The sequence below is a fragment of the Prunus avium genome, chromosome 2 (genome assembly GCF_965620075.1).
Source record: "Prunus avium chromosome 2, drPruAviu1.hap1.1, whole genome shotgun sequence".
Lineage (NCBI taxonomy): Eukaryota > Viridiplantae > Streptophyta > Magnoliopsida > Rosales > Rosaceae > Prunus > Prunus avium.
In genome coordinates this window covers 5,165,134-5,182,718 of record NC_142285.1, presented here as the reverse complement: position 1 = coordinate 5,182,718, position 17,585 = coordinate 5,165,134, and the positions used below count along the sequence as shown (strand labels likewise).

At 35.4% G+C, this 17,585-nt stretch overlaps 3 protein-coding genes across 4 annotated transcripts; 2 read left to right on the top strand and 1 right to left on the bottom strand.

Moving 5' to 3' along the window:
* LOC110774333 (NagB/RpiA/CoA transferase-like superfamily protein) lies at positions 1-8,436 on the top strand. Of its 2 annotated transcripts, XM_021978865.2 has the most exons (11): positions 4-252; positions 808-879; positions 993-1,147; positions 2,255-2,542; positions 2,801-2,930; positions 4,962-5,069; positions 5,252-5,354; positions 5,441-5,566; positions 6,891-7,084; positions 7,240-7,369; positions 8,058-8,436. In XM_021978865.2, the coding sequence occupies exons 2-10, from the start codon at positions 827-829 to the stop codon at positions 7,334-7,336; spliced, it is 1,254 nt and encodes a 417-aa protein (XP_021834557.2). In that variant the 5' UTR covers positions 4-252; positions 808-826; the 3' UTR covers positions 7,337-7,369; positions 8,058-8,436. The 2 variants fall into 2 exon arrangements, with proteins under 2 accessions (XP_021834558.2, XP_021834557.2); XM_021978866.2 differs by lacking the exon at positions 8,058-8,436 and having other exon boundaries at positions 1-252; positions 7,205-7,338.
* Positions 8,437-8,771: 335 nt separating this feature from the next.
* Positions 8,772-13,221, bottom strand: SKIP5 (SKP1/ASK-interacting protein 5). The gene is made up of 5 exons (XM_088248138.1): positions 12,980-13,221; positions 12,046-12,193; positions 11,886-11,964; positions 10,267-10,325; positions 8,772-9,237 (listed from the first exon to the last, which is right to left on the bottom strand). The coding sequence occupies exons 1-5, from the start codon at positions 13,125-13,127 to the stop codon at positions 8,889-8,891; spliced, it is 783 nt and encodes a 260-aa protein (XP_088104264.1). The 5' UTR covers positions 13,128-13,221; the 3' UTR covers positions 8,772-8,888.
* Positions 13,222-14,394: 1,173 nt separating this feature from the next.
* On the top strand, positions 14,395-17,124 carry RPB5E (RNA polymerase II fifth largest subunit, E). The gene is made up of 4 exons (XM_021978867.2): positions 14,395-14,711; positions 15,617-15,793; positions 16,254-16,367; positions 16,733-17,124. Exons 1-4 carry the CDS (start codon positions 14,436-14,438, stop codon positions 16,856-16,858), a joined length of 693 nt encoding a protein of 230 aa, XP_021834559.1. The 5' UTR covers positions 14,395-14,435; the 3' UTR covers positions 16,859-17,124.
* Positions 17,125-17,585: the final 461 nt, after the last annotated feature.

The following is a 17,585-nucleotide window of genomic DNA, read 5'->3' as shown; positions in this document are numbered from 1 at the left end:
CCCACCACCAATCCAAGTTCCATAACGTAACCCTCTGGTCCCTCTCTTCCTCTCAACTTCTGCCTTCTGCCTTCTGCCTTCTCTGTTCACTCTTCTCCATTTTACATTTCTTCAATTCTTCAAGTTCCATCTCCGATTCCCAAAATCCATCTGCTTCTTCCTCTTGTTCGGATCATCTTCTTCGATCCCATATTCTTCTTCTTCTAGGCCTCTGTGCCTGACAGTCACAGCCTCACTCACCCACTGACCCAGGTATATTTCCAAGAACTTCTTTTAATTTTTAAGTTTTCCTGATTTAGGATGTAATTAGGATTCAAATAAGGTTTTAATCTAGATTTTAATTTAAGGTTTAATTCAGGTTTGAAGTGGGGGTTTAATTGAGGGTTTAACTTAGGTTTTTAAATTCGGTGGGTTTTGATATTTTCAGTTCCTGAAGTTTTACGTTTTCACTTTGGTTTGTTGCTTTTGGGATTAATTTGTTTTGGTTTCTCTATATTCTCAAAAGGCCCATCTGATTTGGCTGTTGATTTTGTTTGTGTTTTGTTTGTATTTTTTAATGGATATTTTCAAGAGAATTCTTTTGCTGAAGAAAAAGCATAATTAGATAAGATATTCAGCTTAGACCATGTTCAAATCCTGGTTCCAGCCCTGTCATCCAAACCTTGTCGAATGGTGAATGTGGGCAATCTCAGCATTCCAAGTCTTTTCATCGAGCCTTGTTCGCTTTGTTTTTCTCTGTTTTAGCTGAGACAACTTCATATAAGGGTTGCACTCGGTCATTTCAAGTCATATCTTTGACATTGTCAGGTTAAATTCAGTGACAATCATGCCAGACGTGCATTCCCTGGTGAATGATTTCGTTATCAAGCTTAAAAAACGGTAAGTTCTTCAGCACAATTCATAGAGTCTACTGGTGCAAGTTGAGGGCTCTTAGTGGTTAATAGCCCATTTTCATAATTCATATATCGATTTTGGATTTTTTTGTGTGGCAGTAATATTGAGGGCTCACAGGCCACAGCAAAGCTGACAGCGGAATTACTTCGGTCCGTGATTTCATCGCAGCGGGTACCCTACACAAATCAAGCTGGTGCCTTGATAGATGCTGTTAAAGCAGTTGGGGAGCAGCTGATTGCTGCAAATCCTATTGGTAGGTTATTGAAAAGTTACAAAAGTTTGTTAATCATGATGATGCGGTATTATTTATTTTGATGAGTAAATTTTGTCATTAGTACAAAGGTCATTGATATTACTTGAAAATCTTTCTCTGTAATATCTTAAGAGACACAGGGCAGTGTATTGAATCTCTTTTCATCTGAAGGTGGATTTTCCATAAAAACAAACCACAAAATTTCTTGTTTCTATTTAACAAAGTTCTGTTTTGTGATAGTTATTTGATCACATGATTGTGGGTCCCTTTGGCTCCATATTGGCAGAATCAAATAACATTCAATTTGTAGTAACATGAATTCCTCCGCTGTGAGTGTGGGATTGAGAAGCTAGGATTATGGTTTTACTCCTCCCACTGTATATACCCAAGAAACATAAATAAAATTTGTGATATAAACACCTAGCCTTGCTAAAACGCTGTCCCTACTAAAGAAAAGAAGTGACATGGTACAACGGAGCATAAAGAAGGATTTTCTGCTGATTAGTAGTGATGATAGCTTGATCATTCTATCATCAGTACATTAAGGGGACATTTTAGTAGTGGTTGATTGAACAGTCTTTTAAGCTAGCTTGAAGAGTTTTTGGGAGAAGATATTTGAAATGTACTCCTTTGATTGATATCAAGGGAGGTTGCTATGCACATGTGTAACAATAATTATGTGGATATGAGGCATTTCTTATTTAATTTTTGTTATTTTAGACTAATTTTTTATTCAAGCACATGCCAGCTGTACTGAATTTTTATATTTACTTGCAAACGTAGTTCAACTATCAACTTATGTTTGCTCAGTCTATTGACCAAATTTTAAAAATCTCGATGCACTGTAATTCTAGCATGTTACCATTTTTGTTTATCATTACTTAGTACTCCTGTGTTCTGAAATGAAATGATAGCTCCTTTCAACCGAAAAACAATAATTGTATCTCCTAGTTGTAGAAAGTCAATGTATTTTATGCGGGCATTTGAATTTAGAATCTTAGATATATTTTTATCTTCAGATATACTGCAAAGTTTTTCTTTTTATATGGACTTTGGAGGCTTATTTGTTTAATTATTCATAATGATGTTTTGCAAATATGATCGCAGAGCTGGCTGTGGGTAATATTGTGAGGCGTGTTCTGCACATTATTAGGGAGGAGGATCTTTCTCTCACTACAGCTGCTATGGCTGGGTTGAACATGTCGACTGTTAGTGATGATGAAGATGATGGTGAGCGCGACAACCATCCGGTTCTATCTGCTGCTGTTGTTGCTGCTGCCGCAAGAAGCACACTGCGTCCACCATCTTTGCAAACACTTCTTGAGGACATGCCTGATGCAGCAGCTGTTCCTCACACTTCTTCATCTGGGGGTGATTCTGAAGAAAAAACCAAATGTATGATCTTCATTCTTTGGAGCATTGGGAATTTCTATTAATACACTTTCATTTTTCTCTTTACCTGATCAAAAATTTGTTTAGAGAATATAGGCATTCGATATATTCTGACCATAAATGTGGCTTTTTTGTTTGGATATTAGTTAATTAAAAATTGGTTCCCGCAGCAGTCTCGGCTGTGGTGGTGGAAATGAAGTTATTACCTTTTAATAGAAGATTACAGTCTTATGACTTATAGATATATGTTTTCCCACACAGCTGCTGATAAAAGTTCAAGAAGTCGGAAACTGAAGCATGATGTCATTGAAGCAGTCAATGAACTTATACAAGATATTGGCACTTGCCATGAACAGATTGCTGAGCAGGCAGTTGAGCACATTCACCAGAAGTATGTATTTCCCCCTAGCTTTGACTATTCATTTTTTCTTTCAAATATAGAATCATTTTTCGGTCATACAGAAGCTCAATATCGATCTTAAAATATGCATATGCAATGTAATAAGTAGTGTTAATTTGATTGTATGAGATTATTATATTGCTACTGCTCTGTTTCTAATCCGCATGGAGTATTTCATTCACGGGTTTTTGGTGGTTTATTTTAGGGTCAGTTTGGTTGAGGTACTAAATTATTAATTGTTTTTTTTGTTAGAAAATTCGTTTTGTTTTAGCTACTAGCACAACAGAAGAAATTAGTTTGGGGCCAAAACGTGCTTCCATAATCTGTCAAACAATTTTTATATATTTGTACAAAACCTTGTGACTATGTGACAATCAAACCCTTGTGACTGTACTCAGTCACATCTTATTTCATTCTTTGTTTATTGGTTGGATTGCATTTAAGGCTTAAGGTGTTTAGTCTCTAGGATGCAGGCTTCAGCCATCAAACCTAAATTCACACTTCTAAACCCTTATAAACTCTAGAACCTTATGAACTCCAGCGTGACGTGAAAAATGAAGTATTTTAACAAAGCTAATCTCCAAGCATGAACCTTAAACCAGTCATCAATCAAATTCCAATGAAAGCTAACAAACAAAAAGAAAAAAAAACTAAAATAAATCTCCAAACAAAACCCAGATTCTGAATCTAATGCATAATTATAGTACTAATTCATATTTGTGGAATAGCTTGATGAGCACTGGGGTTATTTGTGCATTCCATGTCTCATACACTGAGTATGACTACCTAAGTGCTTGATGGATTGTTTTTATACTCTTTGTGTGATAAGCCATTCATGGAAATGTTTGGAAGCTTGAAGTCTTGAGTAGCTGAGGTTAATTTGACTAAGTTAATATTCGTGAACTAGATAAATAACCTTAATGATATGGTTACAATTTACTGTCACTGTAAAAGTTGTGATGTTGTAATCGTCTGTGGAGTGGTTCCCTGTACTTGTTAACATGTGGCATATATACAATTGAGCACTGTATAAAAGTTTCAGGAGGTCCAAATATGTTGTTATAATCTGTCATTCTCATGATCAAATTTTCTGGTGATGATTTTTGTTATAATTTCTGCAAATAGGAATTTCTTCCCTCTGGTAATGCTTTGCAATAGTGTACTGTTCCCATGTAGAAAAGATTGATAAAATTGATAAAAAGGAGATCTTTTAAACTCTTGATAGTAATAAGATTGTTACATTGTGATGAGAAAAAATAAATTGTTTTTATTCACCATTTTCTTTCATGGTTGAATTCTTGTGTATGCTTGGTACTGCATGCTTATTTCTAGCTGAAGTTGCTAAATTCCAACAATCTGTGACTTCAAGTGCTGGGTAGCTGCATAGCCTGGCTAATTTAATTTGAAATTTTTGGTGGAAACCTCATGTAGAGCACAATCTAACATGCATTGGGATCAGATTGATCTTCTGAATGTTTTGTGTTTTATTATTAAACATTGGGATCTAACTTGTTGCATTTGCATTCATCTTGCACAAATTGCTGATCTATATTATAGTTGTCTTATTGTTCCCGTACGCGCTGTTTTTCACATATTAAAAAGCATCCATACACCTTAATGAAGTTTTCTTCTCCATCCATTGGGAATATATAGCTATATATGTGGAGTGGTTGTAGATATTATATCACACTATGCAGAATTATATCAAATGATTAATTGATTTTTCATTCAACCTTATAGAATTGTTCTATTTTTTTTATTTAAGAGAAAAAGAATGAAAAGGTTTTCCATTTTCTGTTTTATCAGCAGATAGAACTAAATACAAGTTTAGTAAGTTCTTGTTATTCCTCGTCTACAAATACCAAATTTTGATGCCTAATAATACCCCATATATAGTGAAAACTGCATGGGAACAATGATCAATTTTAGCTTGAATGGTTTGTACCGGAATTTTAATTGGTATAGCTTTGTGGTATTTTTAATCATGCTGTGAACTGATATTATTTTATTTTATTTTTATAGTGAGGTTATATTAACTTTAGGCAGTTCAAGAACAGTACTGGAATTTCTTTGTGCTGCAAATGAGAAAAAAAGATCATTTCGGGTATTTGTTGCAGAGGGAGCTCCAAGGTTAGTGCGCAAAAGTTTACCTGCTTGTTCCAAACGAATAGGATCCATAATTGGTGTAATTTTGAGGTTTTCTTGGTGAACTATTAGTACCTATTTGTTCCAAAGAATAAGATCTATAGTTGGTGTAATTTTGATGTTTTCTTGATAAACCAGTAATCTTCTTGTTAATTGGTTTCTATTAGGTATCAGGGCCATCTTCTAGCTAAAGAATTGGTTGCAAGAGGTTTGCAAACCACGCTGATCACTGATTCAGCAGTTTTTGCCATGATATCCAGAGTGAACATGGTAGGACGCGTTCTTAGTATTTTCTTTTTCCATATGGAAATCTGCATCCCTGTTCCAGCTTCATATTGAATTTTGTAATGTTATAGGTTATAGTTGGCGCTCATGCTGTCATGGCCAACGGTGGTGTTATAGCACCTGTTGGATTGAATATGGTTGCACTTGCAGCGCAGAGGCATGCCGTCCCTTTTGTTGTACTTGCCGGCAGTCATAAGGTAACTTAATACAATAACTGTTGTAGTTGCCTTGGTGATTATCATTCATAAATTGGTGGTTCTTTTTCTTTTACTTTGGGCTGGGGAATAAAAATATAACTTATATTCACAATGCACGTAAAGGGGCACAAGTCAAGTACACAATAGAAGGCTACTATAGAAAAAATAAGTGGAAACTATAAAAATGTATACTTGTATCACTAAAACTTCAAGACATGGAGCAGAAGAAGTGGGTTCCATCATTTAAAATTTTACGAATGGATAACATAAACATTTTATGTGAGGATGCTAGACAACTAAAACACATAAAAAGAGAGGAAAGGGAAGGTTACAAAGGCTTGAACTCCAGCTGCATTAGAAGGAATCATTTAACTGCAAGTAATCCACCTGTGGAAATGATCGAGTATTGCCTAAGAAGTGCCCTCAGAATTGTTGGAGGCAAAGCCAAGACACCCAAAACGGGGAATTTTTTCAAACCAAAGCTCCCGAGCTACCTGAGAATGAAGCAAAATACAAATTATTGACTTGTAAGTAGTGTTTAAATTGTTGACTAATGCACTGAGATGAAGGTTCACATTTCGGGTTTTGCGAGCCCACCAACACTGATACAGGGTTGGAAGGTATACCTGTCCACCCTGTCTCAATGTCTCTGAGATGTCAGTAAATTGTGGTATCAATGGAAATCTGAGGCTCCCCGATAAGCCACAAAAATTTCTAGTGATATATTGGTTGTATATTGCCGAATCCAAGAAAAGGATAAAATTGTGAATAAATTCTTGATAGGATTCAACTCATCTGAGCAAGATAGACTTAGTTAACCAAATGACTGTGTTAATGCAGTCTGGAACTATGGAATCTTGTAATTCCAGTGCAGAGTATCTTGAATAATTCACTTTTCCCTATATTCCTGGCATCCTCGCATGATTCAGCAAGGCATACTGATACATATGGTAGCATCAGAGAGTTATTTTTCTACGGTCAGCTATATTGAGGTTTAGTTATTAAATTTTCGAAGTCTTTTTTTTTTTTTGACTTGTTTAGACTAGTTTGGGGATCAGGTCCTATGGGATTCTGTAAGCAGAGTTGGTGTTAACTGGACTGAATCATTGAACTGGGCGTAATATTATCTGTAGCTTATTTATTGGATGTTGTCTTAAATGCTTTCTTTATTCAAAATCTTTTGGTGGTGGTTTACATGACAGTTGTGCCCTTTGTATCCTCACAATCATTGAACTGGGCGTAATATTATCTGTAGATTATTTATTGGATGTTGTCTTAAATGCTTTCTTTATTCAAAATCTTTCGGTGGTGGTTTACATGACAGTTGTGCCCTTTGTATCCCCACAATCCTGAAGTGTTGCTGAATGAGTTAAGATCCCCTTCTGAGCTGCTGGATTTTGGAGAATTCTCCGATTGCATGGATTTTGGAAGTGGCACTGCTTCCCCGCTCCTTCATGTTGTCAATCCTACATTTGATTATGTGCCACCAAAGCTTGTCAGTTTATTTATCACTGATACGTAAGTCAACTAATTTCGGACCAAATGGATTTGAATGAATGAAAGATTAAAGTTTTCACCTTTTGATTTCTTTTCTCAGTATTTTGCACTTATTTAGTTTTCTATTTCCCAATTTTCTAGCTAGTTTGTCAATTACAATTGTTATTCCTTCACAGAGGAGGGCATAATCCGTCATACATGTACCGGCTCATCGCAGATTATTATTCTGCTGATGATTTAGTGGTCCAACGAAGACCTGCTATAGGAAGTTGAATTCAGCTCCCGCATGTTTATCCTATTATTGGGGTAAGTTTTGAGATTAATTTTAGTCTAACGACCATTGCTTAGTACTTTGCACTGATATGTCTTGACTCCATCTTTGTCATGGTCTGCTTTGATTTTCATGGGCCAAGAATCAAGTAAAATACCATCATATTTTATCATTGAATTTTCGTTAAAAAATGATAATTCAATAAGGAGACTAACAGAGAATTTTTGCTACTGAACTGAACTTGTATAATAGATCATATACACAAAATTTCAGTTAAGGATGATCACTCTGAGGAATAGTTAACCCAAATTTAATGAATGATTTAAACCTTATAGGTAAATGCTAATGTAGACCAAGCGAAACTTTTTTTTTTCTAGATTTAAACTCCAACTAATATATGTGAAATGATAAGTCTTCAACTAATATATGTGAAATGATAAGTCTTCAACTAATATATGTGGAATGATAAGTCTTCAAATTTAAATGAAACACAGCTAACAAGCCTAATATGAGGAACCAGATCTAGTTTTGTTTTTGTATTTTTTTTGTCTCTTATGGGTTGAGAGGAAAATGATGTAATTAAATTTGGACAGTTTTCTCTTGATCCCAGGATTTAAGGTGGCGTTGGTGTGCTTCAAGAACTCTTTAGTACTGTTGTCCATGTAATTATTGTAATCCTGATCTGTAGTTTGAACCAACATTTTCGCTGTACTCAACTTTCAGGTAGTACAGAAAGCTATAATGGTAATGGATGGATGAAGAGAACATCAAAATAAACAGTAGTTTTATGGAACCATGAAGACCGTTATCGTGCTAGAAGAGTCCTTGGACAAAAATTGCAGTTCGGGGGAGTAGCAGTATGAATCCGGGACAGAACCATCTACAAAGATTAGACCCAATTTTGTGTATGCGGTCATTTAGGAAACTTAGAGCTGTATTCTACATAAGTGAATAGAAGGTGATTTTTGTGATTGTGGAAAGACAAATAGGCAGGCATTGTGTTGCATGACAAGATATTGTTGTATTCCATGTAGCTGATCTTGTTCCAAATTGTTTCTGCCGTACCTGCTTTTGGTTAATAGATGAGCTGAATTTTACTAGAGTTGCAGAAATCCTTTTTTTTTTTTTTTTTAATTTAAAAAAAGGGAAAAACTTGAGTAAGGGATTTTTCACCATCCATAATAAGGATGATTAAATAACAGATGAGTAAGATCTTTCACCATCTAATCTAACATCTATTTCAATGTTTTGAGTTACACATGCTTTTAGAACCTGTGCTATTCCAATATCCAGTCAACTGCATCAGTCATTCTTAGGTTTTCTATTAGTAATTTAGAATGGTTCAATATTATACGCAAAACTTAAGATCATTCTATTGCTACAAATTTCACCCACAATTCTCTTTTCGTTAATGCCATCTTGGCTATGACCACTTGAGGTAGGAAATAAAATTGAAAATTATTACAATACTTGAAATACATACAACATAGTCCATTTCATCTAAAGAATGTCTAAAGTACAATTTTACAAGTGCCCAGTGTGATGAACAAGACATCACTGGTGCTCTACATCAAACCAGAAAAAGATCGATGTCCGGGCATAAATTACTCGAACTCGCTGCAATGTCAAGTTTCCACTAGTCAGAACAGCCTTGGCACCTCCTTCAATTCGAGTTCGAAATACGGAAACACCGTCCTTAGAACATTTCACGGAGGAAGGTAATACCGTCTGGGCACTAGCAGTGCTCACAATAGGGCACGAAAGATGGTCCAGGGGATTTGACTCGCATTGAAGCACACACCCCTCTATTGTCAGCCTTCCATTTCTATGAAGCAAGCAACAACCAAGCTCTGCCTTCACAGTCAAGTTCGCCAATTTGCAGGTGGACAGCAACTCCAATGCACTGCTCAAACAAAATGAACAGTGCATACCAAACTTTTTGCCAATGATAATAATAAAAAAATAATAAAAATACTGGTCATACTTTCAGGAGCACTTCCATACTGCTACGGTAACAATAAAAAAGAACCACCCCCAATGATTCATTAATTTTTTTTTATAAATAAAAAAGATGATAAAAAATAAAAATAAAAAAGCCCTTTCAATTGGTTGGTTCATATGGAAGCTGATTCACCTTCAACGTTGAAACTAATAGTCAAGTAGGAAGACCAACATGAGGACCTCCCACAATGCGGAAGTGGCATGTATGTATAGTAAACTCAAGGCAAGATGATTTTGTACTCAGCTCCCTAGAGAGAATTGATAGTGCATCCAACCAATACGCTCCAACATCGTCCAACATAAAAATTACAGACTCCACATATTAACTACATCAGAACCCATGTGTATGGGACAAGACCTTAAGCTCAAATACACTCTTTGGCTGTTGTTTTGTGGAAATAAAGGATAGAAAATAAATAGAAGGAAAATCATATTTTTTACACATTTCTTTGATATTAAATATTAACCTCTTCAAAGTAAATTTGTATATTGTATAGAAAATATAGGAAATGGAACCAGATTTCAATTTAGAACACAGAGTCAACATTTTAAAACATTTGTGAATGGCAACCTCTAGGGCTATCAGTACTTTATGATAATTAAGAAAGCAAAAGTTTTGAAAAATAAACAGAAAAAACCATCATTTTTAATTAATATTCTTGCCTTATACAAAACCATCATAGAGAAGGCAATCTCAAACAAATTGAAAAACAGAACGAGTGAACAGATTACCAACAAATTTTTACAGGAAATAAAATTTCTATCCTCCAATATTTGTGTGTAAAAAGAACTCCGTCAAAACAACCACAATTTTAATTTTGTCCAGTAAAATCTAACAGCATGGAAGTGGCTCCTAGAAAGATTTGAGAGAGAAATCTCAGACAACCATCACACGAAAAGAAAAGTAAAACATAACCTAAAATGTACAAACCTGTCCGAAGCTCGAGAACAAAAGAGTGTTGTTTCATCAGGTAGCTCACCTCCACCAATCTGAACAAAGTAACTTGAGATAGAAAATGGAGAAAAAATTGGAAGAATACTACAAAGGTTTTATTTTTGGAATGAAACTATTAAAAAGAAAAGAAAAACAAAGTGATATTGGTAGGCAGACTACCAAAAGATCTACAACAAGAAAGTAGAGATATCTGTGCAATTCCAAAGAGTCTGTTGAAATGCAGTTGTAATTTTGGCAATGTTGATTCACTTAACCGAACTTAGTTAACAATCTAACTTGTTTGACAGTGGTCTGGCCATAAATTTCACTAAAACCATGTTGGAAATGTGATGAGCCCATCCTATTTCGTGGGACTTCTCACTTGACTTCTCCTAGATATTTTGGAGAGCAGATTTTACATTCATAAAAAATATCTAGGAGAAGTGAGAATATAAGTCTCACAAAATATCATCCGCCCATCACATTCCTAACATATAATTCCTTCCTTTATGGAAATTAGAATTTGAAAATCAAAATCCAACGGAGAAATGAGGCTTCACTTGATAAACAACCATACGTGCTATTAGAATTCCTTAAAAAAAAAAAAATAGTAGCAAGTAGGGCACACAACTAACACTTATTGGGAAAAGGTTTAACTCACTAGGGAGAGATAGAAATATACAATTAACAAGAAAGCTTCATTTCAAGCAGCTGGATTTGGCTTAAAGTTCAATTGCCTCCTTGAAACTAGATTACAAATGGATTCTTGTACAGGAAAAAACGTGTCACTCAAACTATGTTCAATTACCTTGGGCTAGCACATTTATATTTCATGCACAACTAGACTTCATTTTCAAAATACTTATTACCATGTCGGTTAAAGATATCCTTGTAAAACTGATTGTACCATATATATGATTATACCCAAGTGAACCTGATGTAGTACAGCCCGTAGGTATTAGATTAAGCACTTAAACAATAGAACATAGAAGAATATAAGAGACCGAGGAGAAGAAATATAGATCGAAAAGACAAGATAAAGGGCAGAAACAGTAGAACAAAGAAGAATATCGGGGATCGAGGAGAAGAAATATAGATCGAAGGGACGAAATCAGAGAGTTCTAGGAAAAGGTTTACTCAACATTCAAATCTGAATTTTAAACAACTACAAGGGGGTATTTATAGCAAACTAAAACCTAGACATAATAGGATAAAAATCCCTTGCTTAAAGGGAAATCCTAACCCAAATAAAATAGGAAACTTAAAACTAGAAATCTGGAAATCTGGAAAAGTAGAAATCCTACTAGAATTGGGAAAACTAGAGAATCTAGGAAACTAATAAATTTAGGTCATATGCGTCCTGCATCAGAACCAGAAAGTGTAAGCTATCGATGTCCTCCATCAAATAGTGAAATAATGGACTTAAAAGTACCATTCCCACTATGAAAAATAAAGACATATAAAGGTATAGTAATCCTTTGTCATACATAGGTACCTACAGTACTTAGACAAATTACCCTTCATCCAGTAGAATGGCTTCAAAAGCACAAACACATAATGCAAGCATGCCAAACTGTCTTAATTGGCATTTCTAAATGCAGAACTTCGAGACATACCAGGCAAAGTCGCTTTTTTATTTGAATATTAGAAGCAAGATGCCTTCCTCCTGCTGCAATTAGAATGGTGTCACCAGGCCTGTAAGGAAAAAAAATGAACAATTTATATAACAGCCCAACAAAGGAAAAAATTTATACAGACATATTAAACATTCCAAACCTTGCAGCAGCAACAGCGGTCTCAATGTCGGGGAAAACTCCAGGCTCCTCCAAACGATCTTTGACAGATCGTTCAACTCGTAGCCACAAGCGAGGGTGACATGCCAAGAAAAGCCATCTGTGGCAAACGAGGGCGGTGTTATACCGATCTGCAAACTCAATAGCAATTTGAGACAGAAATTGCAGAAATTTATTTACCTACATGCATTTGAACTATCAATATCTATTAGGAAAACTTGATACAACAGTAATGAGACGACTTTAGGCAGTCATAACACCCATTTTAGTGCCTACCAAAATATCTACAGGAAAAACAGACAAAAGTTTAGGACACATAACAATGCTCAGGCATTCCCTGGTCCCTTCTTCCCTGACCTTACTAAACTTGGCTCCCCTCTCACCCTGGTTAACCAAAAATCACATCTTTTCAACAATTATATTCCTTTTCTTATAAGACAAAGTATGTAGTCCTATTTTGCAGACTTATTATCTATGCTAAATACCCATTTTCACGTCCACAATTCACTATTTTAAATATGTAAAAAATATAATTAAGAATTTTGCTAGAAAAGTCAAAACACGGGGCCAACAGTATTACTATCAAAACTTCATCAACACCAACATTTCCAATCTTCCAAAGACTTACAAGTATAAAGTATGTAACTTGACAAGTATATCATTTCTTATGGATTTCAGGTACCCAAAAAAAAAAAACCCAATAAAAACAAAGCAATTAAGCAATGAAAATTAGCAAAATATGGACCCCAAAGCAAAACCCTAAAGCAAAAATCGACACAAAAATATTAATAAAACAAGCAATTGAACAAAACCCCAAGTACTGGAATGGTTCAAGGACTCATGGATACAATTAAATATTGGGCCTTTGCATAGAAATTTGTTTCTTTGTTAAAGAGAAAAGAAGAAAAGAGGTCAACCTGGGATGGGAGGGAGGAAGCTAAAGATGTGCATAAGACACCCATCATCAAGATTATTTATAAGACACGAAGATGACTTTGATGAGCTGCTGCTGCTGCTTCTTCTCTTCCACTTCGTCTGCTTTATTTTATCTTCCTCCACCTCCATAGCCTCTCCCTCACCCCTCTCCCTAGTGTACTGGTGGTGCCGAAGAGATCTGCTCGGAATTTTAAGATTGTGGCTACCAGCCTACGACTAACCGCCACACTTACACATATACCCTCACACGTGCCATTGTGTTTGGGTTTGGGTTGACTCTTGACAGGTGTATTCTTATTTTATGATTTTTCTTAGAAAGAAAATTACATAAATCATGAAAATGAAAAATCTTGAGCAAGAAGAGGGGTCAGCCAACTAGGCTCCTCTTCAATTCATCTTACATAATTTGTTTTGTGCAACTTAATGCATTGGCGGTGCATTCTTATTCCTATATATGTTGAAAGCATTTTTCTAGACTTACAAAATAAATAAATAAAATCTTTTTTTATATAGTGTCCGTCTTAAAATTTTAAAAGCCGAGACGAAAACAAAAACTTACTACATAATATATAAAGTCACACTTTAATCACAAAGAAAAAGGTTTATTATTTAGTAAATAAGTATTAAAATTGCAAATCACAAACATCAATCGGTGAAACTTTCTCTCTAACCTTCTCTCTAATCACAAACAAAAAAGGAAAAAAAAGATTAAAACATAACTCTATATAAATGCGTTCAAGTGATTTGTATGCTTAAGATAGTATTCACACTGCAACAAACTGAAGTAAAAGAAATGAAAAGTTATCTACATTTATTTCAACGAACACAAAAATGGAATCTACCACAAAATTCAACCATTGCATTACATATCAAAAGAAGTGAAAAGAAAAGTGCTCATAAATATATTAAATGAGGGAGAGAGCTTTGATTTGGGGGAGGAGAGTTTGACAAAGAATATGTTAAACTCTTTTTTTTTTGGTTTAAAAAAGCTTTAGTGCTTTGGTCCCATCCCATAAAATGAGGCCATTTGGAATTCAGGTAATTTGATAACCCTAACCTCTACACCCTAACCTTCACAAAGAAAGAAAGAAAACAATTCAAAGTGCAAGAACAATGAATTTGAAAACAATGTTCTCAAAAATGTTGGCCAAACAAAAAGTTCTCAAAATTGAAGAAGCCAAAAAGTCGGAGAGAGAAGGTTCATAAAAAAATAATTAAAAAAGAAAAGGGTCGTAGAGGGAAAAGGCCAAAAACCATAGCTCAGAAAAGGACGCGTGTCAACAAAATCAAGGGAGTAACGTACCACATTCCGTACATACGCACGCCTCTCTCCGCCCGTACGACGCTCTCATATTCCCTCCAAACGTCTCACACACACACTCTTTCGCGCGCAGAGAGAGAGAGAGAGAGAGAAAGAGAAATAGAAATAGAAACTGAATGGCTACCGTCAACGAGAACGCCGTCGTTTCGGGCTGCGATGGAGGACGACGACCGGGATGTATAACGAGCCATGTGGTGGAGGGGAGCATGGAGAGCTACAGATTCTACCTGTCTCGTCGTACGGCCATGGAGATGCTGAGTGACCGAGGCTGCGACGTCTCTGACTCGGACCTCTCTCTCTCACTCACTGAGTTCCACTCCCAGTTCGGCCCCAACCCGGACCTCCAGCAGCTCAGTATCTGCGTCTCTCTGCGCTCTACTCCCTCCAAGAAGGTATGTTTTATGTTTGGTTGCCGAGAAAAAAACAGAGGGGAAAGGAAAACAAAATGCAAAACAGAAAATGTTTTCCTGGGAAAAATGACACCTTTTCTTCAAAGTTCCAACCTTTTTTGTTCGCAGACAAAAGAAGTCCTACTTTTTGGATGTATTTTTCCTCCGTATCTGCGTCTCTCTCTCTCTCGGCTCCAGTCCCTCCAAGAAAGTACCTTTCTGAGTTTTGTGCTTGGTTGGTTGCCGAGTAAAACAGAGGAGGAGGAAAATAATGCCAAGCAGAAAATGTTTTCCTGGAAAAAATGACACCTTTTTTTCCTCAAAGTTCCTGCCTTTTTTGTTCACAAAGATAAAAGTTTCTACTTTTGATGTTATTGTCTATTTTCTGAAGTTTTAAGAGGATATAGTCTTAGTCTATATTTGAGCAATTGTGTATGTTGTTTAGTATTTAAACTCTGTGCATAAAAAACGGAAACTGTTATAATCGACAAGTAAGTTTACCAGATTATGTAAAACCTATATTTGAGCAATTGTGTATATTGCTTAGTATTTAAACTCTGTCGTGCGTGGGAAAGGGTCTAGTAAAATGCTCTTTAAAAATGTTAACTTTAGGAGCAGAGATGAAATGAATGAGGAAAATTTCTGAAACAAAAGAACAATGCTTCATGCAGTGAAAAGTTTTGATTTTTGATTGACTTTTTCTTTTTGTTTTGTTTTTTTGTTTTTATAAATAATGTTGGAAATTACAAACTGGCAAGGTCCAAATGAAAATGTTCTTCAAAACCAGAAGTGATATGGTTGAAATGACATGTAATTATTTGATGTTTTTCTCTGTTCCTGTGTAAACCTCCATGCTTTTTTTGGGTTCCAGCATTAGTGATGCAACTGAATGTTGAGTTTCTTTGCAGATTGTTGTCATCTTTTGTGGAACTGAGGAAATAAGGAAACAGACTATGTGTGGCATCTACGCTGGCCTCCCGAACAAAGCAAATATACACCGGCTGATTCTTGTCCTGCAAAGTAAAATGAACTCCTATGCTCGGAAAGAACTGGAGAAGTATCCCTTTAAAGTTGAGACTTTCCATGTAAGTTACCTGATAATTGTTCTACAATATTGTACTGTACCCCTTTTCCAATTGGCCTAAGGGCTACTCTTTGAGTTGTCAAGGCATTTTCTGTTTTTCTTATGCTGAATAACTGGAGAAAATCATCATCTGGATTTCCTCTGAAGCAGAAATATTAAGTTATCTGTTCAAATGTTTCTCTTTTTATTTTTTGATCGGTGTTCAAATGTTTTTTTTATGATATGCCAATTTAGATGAATATTAGTGTATAATTTATCACTTGTAAGGCAATGCAGCTGTCTACACTTTCGTAACTTTGTTGTAATCAGGCAATACGGCTGTTTGCCTTTCATGTTTGGACTTTGAGCATAAGTTCTATCCAACCTTTCCTTTCTTGTTTCTTTGTGCATTTTTCCCATAATATTTCTGGTTTTAGCGTAAGAGTTTCCATTTTACCCCAATACTTATGCTTTGGGTTTAGATTTGTGACTTGCTGGTCAATATTACAAAGCATGCTCTAAAGCCAAAGCTCGAGATACTCACTGCCGAAGAAAAGAACAAGCTGCTAAGGAAGTACAAATTGGAAGACAAGCAGGTAACTGTGTATGGATCTTGAATACAAATGTTGGTGACAATTAGGGTCAAATCTATTTGCTGATTTTTTTATGGCTTAAATTTTGTTGACACTGAGATAGCTAGCGATTGATTTTTACTGTTTAATGAGTGAAACACAAGGAAGCTAGTTAGTTTTCATTTGACATCAAGCTCTTGATAGTTGGTTTAAGAAGTGGTTTCCTCCATTGGTTGGGAGCAAGGTATCCATTGAAATAGTTTTAATCTGAATAGACTTATTTATGCAGCATAGAATTTCATTGTCATGCTAGCTGTCGATTGCAATTTACTAAGTTGAAATTTGGTTGATAAAATTATTGAATGCAATTTATTGTTTGTCTTCCACAGCTTCCTCAAATGCTGGAAACTGATGGAATTGCTCGATACTATGGATTGGAGAAAGGGAAGGTGGTAAAAGTTACTTACCGTGGTGGAGTAATTGGTTCCCTCAAAACTTACCGTTGCGTCGTCTGATCCTTCTACACGACTTACATGCCACTTTATGAAGTGATGACATACAAAATAAATAAGTCACATTAGACATGTTTTGACTAGATTCAAAAACAGGTTTTGGTTTAATGGGTTTGTATTTTCTGTGTTACTTACATAAAGTACTATTAATTAGAACTACTTTCTATAGTTCAAGGGATGGCAATTATGTCCTCAACATAATTCAATTAGTATCATAGGTTGTGATTTTAAGTTACACGATGTCGTGTTTTGACCTAAAGTGAAGATGAGTAACATGTTTAGTGTAGGGGCCAGTCCTGAGATTTTGGGGGCCCTGTGCCAAATTTAAACTGGAGCCCTCACATAATCTAATATGAAAATACTATAAAAAAAAATTGACATTACTTAATGTTATAAAACAATTTTTTATAACTAAAATTCAACATCAATTAGCATGTAATAACAATCACAAACCAAATTCATAATTTTTTTAAAATGTTTTCATTTGATAAAGTTAAATAATAGTATGTTTGGTATGCGTGTGATATATACTGCCTTAGTTTAGTTGGATCTTTCCCCTTTAATTTCACGTGCTTTTGGTTTTTTTAAACTATTTTAATTATAATGAAAAAAAGAATATAAATACGAATACAAGGACATCACTTAGACTTAAACCTAGGCCTTGTATCAAGGGATATGCACTATAAACCAGCTTTACCAAATACACTTTTGTGTCAATGTGTTGCACATT

Excerpts from the sequence above, each read along its gene's own strand:
- RPB5E (XM_021978867.2), top strand. The coding sequence starts at position 14,436 with ATGGCTACCGTCAACGAGAACGCCGTCGTTTCGGGCTGCGATGGAGGA. Across the intron at positions 14,712-15,616 it reads GCTCTACTCCCTCCAAGAAG|ATTGTTGTCATCTTTTGTGG; the intron begins GTATGTTTTATG and ends GTTTCTTTGCAG. Across the intron at positions 16,368-16,732 it reads ACAAATTGGAAGACAAGCAG|CTTCCTCAAATGCTGGAAAC; the intron begins GTAACTGTGTAT and ends TGTCTTCCACAG.
- LOC110774333 (XM_021978865.2), top strand. The coding sequence starts at position 827 with ATGCCAGACGTGCATTCCCTGGTGAATGATTTCGTTATCAAGCTTAAA. Across the intron at positions 2,931-4,961 it reads GTTGAGCACATTCACCAGAA|TGAGGTTATATTAACTTTAG; the intron begins GTATGTATTTCC and ends TTATTTTTATAG. Across the intron at positions 5,355-5,440 it reads TGATATCCAGAGTGAACATG|GTTATAGTTGGCGCTCATGC; the intron begins GTAGGACGCGTT and ends GTAATGTTATAG.
- SKIP5 (XM_088248138.1), bottom strand. The coding sequence starts at position 13,127 with ATGGAGGTGGAGGAAGATAAAATAAAGCAGACGAAGTGGAAGAGAAGA. Across the intron at positions 10,326-11,885 it reads TAAAAAAGCGACTTTGCCTG|ATTGGTGGAGGTGAGCTACC; the intron begins GTATGTCTCGAA and ends TACTTTGTTCAG. Across the intron at positions 9,238-10,266 it reads TGTTCTCGAGCTTCGGACAG|TGCATTGGAGTTGCTGTCCA; the intron begins GTTTGTACATTT and ends TTGTTTGAGCAG.